A 10,364-nucleotide genomic window follows, 5' to 3' on the forward strand; every position below is an offset into this window, starting at 1 on the left:
TAATTTTTAATATATTTTATATCACTTACAGTCATATAACAAGTTATTAATAAGTATTAACAATAAAAAAACCTGACAAAAGTCGACACGTGCGCAGGCGTATCGATTAGAGTATGAGATCATACTACGTTGCAGCGCGTTCAAAGGGAACAAAGCGCGTGGCCAGGCCTGGCATAAAGATTCGAATAACAAGTACGAATAACAATAACTTTAGTTTCTGAACAACTGCAACTATTTAAGTAGATGTCGAAATCGACAATTTATCATGAACTTGTATGTTATCATGTTATTCCAATCCAAAGCCGAACTGGTCTTTTCCAAGTAGTCAAAATGACTGCTTTTCGGCAATATAGGTATAACCCACATATATATACCGGAAGTGAAGGAGGGGGGGCCACAACAATGATTAATTAACCCATTTATATGTTGTAGAAAAAGTCACAAAATTATAAAAAGCTGTGTCATTATTTAAATAATTATTTTTTTAATTGAAATTCAAAAGCAGTCAAAATGACTTGCTTAGGCAATCTAGTGTTAAGTGTGAAGATAGCTAGAAATGTTTTTATTTTTTTAGATCTAAAGGGTGCTTAATCGATGGGCAATCGTTTGACGGTCGCGAATGACTGCGATGATTACGGATAAGTAGTGGATGCGTTATATCGTTTACAGTCCTGCATTTCGATTGGACTTACATTTTGATCATTGGTTTTACATATATTGGATGTTCCTGATAGAGGAATATATGTGTTTTGCAAGCATGTGCCATAACAACAGTAATAAAGTATAATAGGAATATCTATTAGTATTAAATAATCCGCCACAAATTAAACGATTGCAGCATATGCTTGTCGCATACGAAAAAAAATGCAAGTATATGTATATATCTCGACTGTCACTTCTTTCAGATTTAAAATGGTATTGAGGATGCTATTAAAAGGATGAACAAACGTGCAATAACTAATGCTTAAAGAGTGAAAAAATATCGAATTCTGCCACATGACTCCTTTGTTTTAACGGGAGAACTGGCAGTGACATTAAAGATTAGAAGGAACGTTACACAAATAATGTACGCAAATCTGATCGATGAAATGTACGAAATAACCGGATTTTTTGAGATATAATCAGAAGAAGATTTTTGGACGCTGACTTTAGGGCTGTGAGCAAAAATAAAATTAGTGGTCTTTCTTTTTGAATCTCCCTTCATCGTTTTTGGTATTTTACACTGACTTCTTTTGATGTAAATAATATGGAAAGTTGAAAAATGTACAACGAATGCGGCTAGTACTCGTCGCGACACTCTTCTTCATTGACCTTTATAGAAATCAACATTCTCTAGCATTTAATGTTACATAACTTTTATCTGAAAAATACGTCTGCGTTAATGGGAGATCAAATATTGACAAGCATTTTATTTTAACTGCTGAATTTTTAAGGGATATTTAGTTCTCATAAGATTGTTATAGTGTTAAAAACAAAAAAATTATACATCTGGGAGGTAATCCTATTCGGTGCTATTTATTATTTAATATGTGACGTGTTAAATTAATTATATCTGTTTAACGTTATGTCATGAATCCCTTTGAGCTTTCCACAATATCATATATGGGTTGATGTGTTACTTCGAATTTCATGCATATATCCATTGCTAGAAATTGGTTGTTAATCACGTTTATTTAATTATAATCCCAGTTATGTAGTATAGTGGTTTAAATGGCCTACACCTATAGTTACAAAATAATGATTAGTCTCCTGAAATACCGATGTATCGAAAATATAGTACTCTGGTATACCGATGCATACTAGGACATTGGGATTTCAGTGGTTTGAACAAGTATGATAGTTTTTATATTGGACAACAAATGACAGTGCATTTTAAATTATTGTTTTTCCGGAGGTGAATCTGCCAATGAAGAAGAAAAATATTCACCAATCCGCAGATAAGTACTGCTACTGGATACTACGCCGCATTCACCGAATGCTATAAGTAGGGGAATCCCTGTAATCACTTGTAACGTAAAGTAGTATGTTTTTTATTTGGACGTATCTCTTTACCAGTCTTCCTTCGTTTTGATCATTTCAGCGGTCGTTAGAAAGTACATATTTTTATATCACAGGCAATTGAAGACACAAGCGAATGTGACAAAATGAACGTAATAACGATTTTATCATTAATATTTAGTACAAAATTCGTACTAGGAGCCAACATCATTTTGATCATTGCAGATGATTTAGACCTTGTACTTGATGGAATGGTGAGCTATCTTTTATTTGTTTGCTTAGAAGAAAAGCACAGAGGAAATAAGCAAATTTTTGTATTTTTCAGATTCCATTGCAAAATACTAGAAACTTGATTGGAAATAAAGGAATGAATTTTCAAAATTGTGTAAGTATGGATTTAATTATATTGTAACGTATATTTGAAATTAATTGTGTTTTCATCTTTTCTACTATTTAGTTTGTAGCTTCTCCAATATGTTGTCCCAATCGTGCATCAATATTAACAGGCAAATATCAACATAATCATTATGTTGTTAATAATAGCATTAGTGGTGGCTGTTACAGTCAACAATGGAAAACTACATTTGAACCAAATACATTTGCATCTCAGTTAAAGAATAAGATGGGTTATACAACATTTTACGCAGGGAAATACATGAATCAGGTCTATATTACTTTTTCTCTGTGGTCATTATGTTATTTCAATAATATATATTTTTTATTAAATTTAACAAATTTTTATTTACAATGAAGTACGGAGTTAATAGGGATTTTTCTGTACCACCTGGATGGGATTGGTGGGCTGCTCTTGTAGGAAACTCAAAATATTATAATTATTCTCTATCAATTAATGGTACTCAGTACGCATTTAGAGACAGGGATACAGACTATCTTACTGACAGTATCGTAAGTAGATATTTAAATGTAATCTCTACCAGAACTATACGAGTGACATATTTTCTAATGGTGAATTAGAAACATTACAGAGTAGAATGGCTGCCAATTTTATTAAGACACGCCGTTCAGATGAAAATCCATTTCTGATGGTCTTAGCTCCTCCAGCACCACATGCTCCTTTTACACCTGCTACTCGTCACAATGATAGGTATAAAGACACGAAAGCTAAAAAAACTGGAAATTTCAATACTCCAATGCAAAAGGTATTAATTCATGACATTCGCATTGTTTGAACATTTCAATTACTAGATTTTTAACTTAGGATAAACACTGGTTAATACGCATGGGACCATCACCACTCCCAGAAAGCATTCTACCTAGATTGGACGAGGTTTATAGACGTCGTTTTGAAACTCTCTTAGCTGTGGATGAGCTTGTTTTAAATGTTCATAAATCATTAACTAATGCTAATCTTTTAAACAATACTTACATTATATTTACATCTGATAATGGCTATCATATTGGTAAGTTTATGTACATCTTGATACTAAATGAATAACAAACAAGATTATGAATTGGGTAATAGAGAGCAGACATAATTTTGATACGTGTCGTTATATAAAATAGGTCAATTTAGTATGTCGATTGATAAGCGACAGCCATACGAAACAGACATACGCGTTCCTTTGATGATTCGTGGTCCTGGCATCTCACCAAAAACTGTTATAGCCCCAGTCAGTAGCGTTGATCTCTATGCTACAATTTTAATGATTGCTGGAATAGAAGCACCGTCCGATGGTACATCCTTGATAGATACCTTACCTTTAGACAGAACTCTATTGATTGAGTACAGAGGAGAACATTCTGTCGGATTGCCATCATCAGGCTGTCCTACTGACGCGGACCCAAATCTTCAGGTAAACTCGTTTATTTAAACTTTTATCATCCGTATAACGTATCGACGATTATATTTTACTTTTTTAGTCGTGCAGCAAATTTTATGGTTGCAAGTGCCAAGACGTTGCAAATAACACGTATGCTTGCATTCGTAGAGTATCCAAAAAATACAACAACGTGTTTTGTGTTTTCGAAGACGATGAGGTAAATGCTTAAATAATTACATATTTCACCGTATATTTGTGTGAAGCTATAAAAAAATACAACTAGCTTATTTTAATTTATTTAGGCTTACATTGAGGCATACGATCTCAATTCCGACGTCGATCAATTGAATAATATTGGGAAAACTATGAAACGGGGTAAAAGGTACAAATTTAGAAGACGTCTTAAGAATATGTCGATTTGTCAGAATTCTGGTTGCATGAGGTAATCTTAACAAAAAGAAACCGCATATAGCAATAACCATAATGTCTCAAACATTGGTAAGGACTAACATTTTATACTGTATATAATAATAAGTAACGTAATTATTATCACACTATACCTTTAATTACATATAAAATCAATAAAATATTATATCTATCATGATTTTCTTTTTCCTCCCATAATACAAATAGATAAAAAAAAGTGGTTGCCACGAAAGACATCTGATTCGAACCGTGAAAAAAAGTATTTCGTACTCTGCAATTGTTTAAAAAATGAACATGTAGGACAGTATTCCTAACCAAATTATGCATCGTTCCCAATCTGTATGGGAATTCGAATTTACGAAACGTAAAATACGTGAACGCTCACATGGCTTAGCATACATGAAGCATCAAATTTTGAGGGAGCTGCGGGCTTTCTGTTTCAGAATTATTGCATTTATGGAAATCGCATCCCAGTCATATACATACCCCACGAATCTGGATATAAGAATAACTCCCTCGCGCCCTCCAATCCCTCGACGAATTGTTTTCTTAGCAAATATTTTTATTAAGACCCTGCGGGTCTTGAATATCTGAATAGCAAGAGTATCAGGAAACAAAGTCGAGGGAAAGTATCGAAGAGATTACTATGTATTTATCTTGGTAAAATGTTTTGCATTTTTTTTAACAGTGCATCTTAATCATCAAAGGTCAGCGTGAATTCTCTTACAACTTGAGTTTGATAAATCTTGGAAATTCTCTAAAAGCATAAAAACATAAAGCTCTCTATCGCAAAGCAAGAAGAATTATTAAAATGGTTAAGTACCATAATGTCGGCGACTCACAAAGCATCAGGTCTCGATCTTTTCAAAGTCAAGAAGCGTGTCTCGTCCATTGACGTTACATGAAAGGACGTCGAAATGTTTGTACACTCTGCGGTGTTAGATCCATGGACCGTTTAATCGTTTGCGCAGATGGTATTTCGGCGAATGGTAAGGCAGCATTCACAACGGTCGATTGAGCGATACATTTTGGACGGTTGAACACTGTACAATGACAAAGTACTTTTAAAAACTACTCACGCATTAATCAATAATTACGTTGCGCAAAATTAACGTTATCTATAAACAAGTCACGAAGCAGCGATCGAAGTAAATACAATATTTGTCAACCATTGTTATTAATCATCAATAATTAGAATCTAGCACAAAAATTACAAAGTAAGTACATACAGCTGTCTAATCATAAATATCAATTGATCTGGTATGAGATATTTCCATGTCACTAAAGTATATTTGAGAATACTGAATACCAGATCAATCGATTGAAGAAGTATCAATACTCGCGGTTCGCATTGTAGTGTCGTTAATACATTGCCATTGGGTCGTGAATAAGTCGGCTTGTGAAAAGTGTTTTTTTTTTTACTATACTTTAACCATTTTTTTGCTCCATTGATCATTCAAGCAAAAGATCACTCCTTTGTACAGAAGGATCAGTGGCTTTTGCTAGCTTCCAGGATACTGATCCTTGCTGTACCTATAGTTACCCCCTGGAATTAGTATCTTCTGTGTGGCATGCCGCTGACTTTCGCCGACAAATAAGTCGGCAAGGAAGGTACCTTTTGTCACCGTAACACCATTGTAATAAGCGTCGTCAGTAAAGCGTGAATCGAGCAACACATTAACGAATCAAAACGCACGATCAAATAAGTTAACGTTACGATAAAACTTTTGAAGCACCTTAGAATGAGAGATCTCATCATCTTTTACGAGTCTCATTAAATTGGCGATATATAATCTCCATTGCTGGGTATAATTAAATTACACGAGATTCATACATTATAAAATAATTGTTTTTTGCAGAATACATAAACTCACAGGGTTACGCTTAATTAATCTTATGAAGTAGTCTCGTGAAAATCGGCAAAATCTCAATTCATCCCGGAGTCTGCTTTTCTTGAATCTTCTTTGTTATTCGATAATTAGCTGCCATTAGCTCAACCAAGTTATTTCTCATTGCTTCGACGAAATACGAGAGGGTACTCTTGATCTCTGGTGTGCGGCAATGTGGAAAATGCGAATTTGCTACGAATTAGCCAATCGGAAAATAAAGCTTGTTTTACACGAGCCAAGATTATAACCGATATTTCGGTTATCAATGACAATCGTTTTCACTGTTTTATCGTATGACAAGAAATAGGCTATCCGTGATTTCGTCTAATGGTCAGAAACTCGAATGTACCATATCACTTGAACAAAACTTTCCGAATAGTTATTATCCTGAAATATTGTCATTGAAGCTGTATTGAGATATGTACCGGCATAACAGAGTAGTGTACTTTCGATACATCAGTATTTCAGGAAAATAAACACAACAAAAGACAGTGAGACTGGTAATAGAGGAACTGTTATTTTAACAGTAGTACTGTCAAAACAGTGATTCCTCTTTCGTTAAAGTGAAAAAAGATCTCGAATCCTACCAGTGTTACTCACTCTTAATATAATCGACTAACTCCGATAATGCGCACAGATACTCTAAGCGCTAAAGCGGAGCAAGATGGAACTACGTAAACAGTTCGGAGTAAGAATTTCCGTACTGGAAAGCTCAGTCCAATATTGGCTGTAGCTTGACCCATGTAAAACGGGCTTAACGGGATAGAAACTTTCTTTGACAATCTATATAGCGCCCTTTAAAGGTACCAAATAATATTTCTTATGACATATACTTCATTATCGGCAGAGTCATTTTTTTCAAATCCTCATCGTATCTAACACGTAGGGAAATGCGAATTATGAACTGAAAATCTGAGAGTTTTGAGTAAAATCGAATTTGTCAATATGATAGCACGCTTTTGTGCTTTAACTATATGCCATCAAGTAATCTGTTCCCTTTTCTCACCCTGTGCCTGAAACAGGGTTAGCGCGTGCATATATAGTTACTTATGTTAAAAAAGAGTCTCGGCAAGCCACGAGGCTCTCGTTACCACTACTGGCTTACAAAGCGAACAACAGTAGTCAAATCAAACACCAGGCTATTAACTAGGTCAACATTTCAAGGCTGGGGTACTTAGGGCCAACAGGCCCACCGGTCCTGACTAGTCTATCCCACTTCCCTCGGTTCTCATCCGCGGAACAAGAGCAAGACAACGGAGCCGGCGCACCAAAATAAATATCTAATGCATGCTTGACTGATCCCTATTGCGCCGGCTAATATTGTTTTAGGCACGGCCCTTGGTTCCTTGAGTTAAGTTTGTAACCTGAGAAATAACCGCTGCATACATATATTCACTGACGTCATATGTTCCTCGACACTAATGTTTCATAAGATCTTGTCAAATAATATATATATATATGTTATACAAAATGTAATATTCTTACAATATAAGCCGGCTGAACCAGTAGTGATACTAGGTGTAACTCGATTAATACATGCAATTACGTCCTTGATTCGAAGAAATGTGACGTTCTTCCCATGATAAGAGGTTAGTTAATCATTTAAACGGATACTGCGTAGTCTTTTAGAAAAAATAATTACGCAAGAAAATAAAATTGGCTTGCTGATTATTCTGGAAGAAAATCTTGTTCCGAGAATTGGCTAATCACAAAGATCTATCAGGTATGGAAGGCAGTGTTTATTACAATAACAATTAACAGCGTCAAGTCCGACATGTTTTAACCCTGCCTATCCACGTTTCACGCGTAACGATAAAACGTCTTTACTCTTCTCCCATCTTTTTTGCATACCTTTAATCGTCGCTTTACCTCTTTATTTTTCCACAGAGTATTTACAGCAGTTCTTATTACCACGTCGCTCGCCACGAAAAAAAATACCACGAAATTGTATTATATATATATATATATATATATATATATGTTTGACTTTCTACCAGCTCGACAATATCGAGTGCAGTAAAGTACATATAAATAAAATAGATGTATAAAATAGTATGAGCAAAAAATTTAGTTAATTAAAAAAAAATACATTTCCAGTACTCATGCATTTGTGAAAATCACATCGAAATATAATCGTCTTTTGCATCACAACGAAATTAATGCAAAAACGAGAATTTTATTTGAAGTCCTCATACCGTCGCACGTATCAGTGTAATTTGTCTCACTGTTATTTGTCAGCTTAAAACCAGGAGCCATTAGCAGGTATTATTCTAGTATGATCTGCCATCAGCAGGGACAATGGCGTCGGGATGTGCGCGTCCCACGATATTAAATGAAGCGAAGTGATATATTTCGAGGGGATAGACGAACAAATAGGGATGATGCGATAGGCTCTGTGTACTGGGCGGAGGGATAGAGACTCAGTTAAAACGGAGGTAACACGCAGAGGGTAGTCCCCGTATTACGTTACGCCCCTGGGCTGAGTAAATACCACACCGTTGTAATCTAGAGTTAATGGTGCTTTCATGATGAGAGTGTCTCTCTATTGAGCTATCGAATTTTTTCACAGTCACACTACTCGTCTCCACGACATGGAGAGAGCGAAAGAAGTGCTTTACCCAATCACAGTTCACATATACCTATAGATGAGAACATATACGTGATATTGTAAACAGAGACAATTTCTTCTAGAAAGTAATAAATTGTCAATAATCATTTAACGAATTATTAAAAAAATTTTGTTTACGTATTTTCGTTAATTTTACAGTTAATATCGTTAACGATCAGTTATATAATTATTCTGATTAAATATTTTCAACCAATTTATTTAACATGTCCAATCGCTATTACAAATCTTTGGATTAACGCTGAGAAGCCTTTAGCCCAGTAAAATGTTGTCTTTGGCAATTAGGCGATCACCTCATCATCCCTGAAACCTATTTCATCTGTAGTCTGAATTGAGAGGCTACATCTGCGCACTCGACAATGTTGTTTTAACGCGGCTTCAATTCCTCGCCCCATTAGTAACCCCGTTTTACTTCACGAACTCAATAACATCGATGTAATTAGGCAATGAGGTAAAAATAATATTACACGTAAGAGGTCGAGTAATTGTCAAATATATAATTAAAGTACAAATATTTTATAAATTTATATTGCAACCATACAAAAATATATATATATATACAAATCTGTCTATGACTTTCACACGTATCTAAATCAAATTCATATTTATTCCTGTTTATTAAATTATCATATTCAATGATTGAAAATGATCCAAGGGTGAAAAATTAAGATTGCATATCTCAAATTTTCCCAATGTCAAAAGTCAGAAGCCGTGATCATAATTGGATGAAGTTGTGGTACTGAAGGGTTATACATCAGTCAAAGCAATAACCGGGTATAGATAATTGTCTAGAGGGACTATAGTGATATCTATGACGCCCTAGAATGCTGCCACTGACAGGGCAATTATCTCGTCTCGCTTGTGGCTACCGCGGTACCTACCCCTGTATATTGCTACACCCCTTCAAAACGATATCATCCCTTCGCCATCATTGTGCCATAATGCACAATCTCTGTATGACGACATCTATTGCTTTCACGAGAATCCCAGCACCCCCATAATAAAAATATCAAGTCAATATGGTTAATCGTAGTTCACAAATCAGATGGGAGACTGATTTGGAGGTCTTGTAGAATTTTTTAATAAATTTTATTTTCACCCTAAAAAAATTTTTCCTTTAATAAAAACCCTTAATCATTGCCTTATATACGTTTTGTATTAGGAATGGTATAAAATTTTTATATTACACTTAGTGTATTTTAAGTTCAGTCCCGAGCCGAATATTCGCTTAGAACACAAAGGGCAAGACTAACATAATTATTCTAATCAGAGGGTGCTAATCCCTGTTATGCGCTATACTGTTCCATTGGAGACCAGGTATCATAATAGGGTTGCATCGTGTAAGGGTGGATCAAACGGTACAGTATATATGTATATATGTATATACGGACAAATACGTATGTACATATGTTCCCTCGTGTATGTATATGGTTGGATTGAAACACCTGTCAGGTTTAATGTAATCGCGGAAATCAAAGAGATCCGAATCGGCCAGGTGAAAATTTTGGCTGGTTATTTCGAAGGTAAATGCGAAGAGACAGAGAGACATTGGAGGGTGTTACTAGGCAGGAAGCCATGTCGGGTTCTTGGTTTGATTAACGTATCGACAGGAGGTTTTCAATATAGAATAGAGCGAATCGTTGT

At 35.1% G+C, this 10,364-nt stretch overlaps 1 protein-coding gene across 3 annotated transcripts; it reads left to right on the top strand.

Moving 5' to 3' along the window:
• Window positions 1–1,812: 1,812 nt before the first annotated feature.
• Window positions 1,813–4,380, top strand: LOC107264804 (N-acetylglucosamine-6-sulfatase). Of its 3 annotated transcripts, none has more exons than XM_015733458.2 (10): window positions 1,813–2,021; window positions 2,115–2,252; window positions 2,324–2,383; window positions 2,456–2,662; window positions 2,752–2,904; window positions 2,985–3,158; window positions 3,218–3,419; window positions 3,523–3,812; window positions 3,880–3,996; window positions 4,082–4,380. In XM_015733458.2, exons 2-10 carry the CDS (start codon window positions 2,145–2,147, stop codon window positions 4,223–4,225), a joined length of 1,455 nt encoding a protein of 484 aa, XP_015588944.1. In that variant the 5' UTR covers window positions 1,813–2,021; window positions 2,115–2,144; the 3' UTR covers window positions 4,226–4,380. The 3 variants fall into 3 exon arrangements, with proteins under 3 accessions (XP_015588944.1, XP_015588942.1, XP_015588945.1); XM_015733456.2 differs by having other exon boundaries at window positions 1,813–1,984; window positions 2,081–2,252; XM_015733459.2 differs by lacking the exon at window positions 1,813–2,021 and having other exon boundaries at window positions 2,074–2,252; window positions 2,463–2,662.
• The last annotated feature ends 5,984 nt before the right edge of the window (window positions 4,381–10,364 follow it).

The sequence above is a fragment of the Cephus cinctus genome, unplaced genomic scaffold (assembly GCF_000341935.2).
Source record: "Cephus cinctus unplaced genomic scaffold, Ccin1 Ccin1_scaffold0191, whole genome shotgun sequence".
Classification (NCBI taxonomy): Eukaryota; Metazoa; Arthropoda; class Insecta; order Hymenoptera; family Cephidae; genus Cephus; species Cephus cinctus.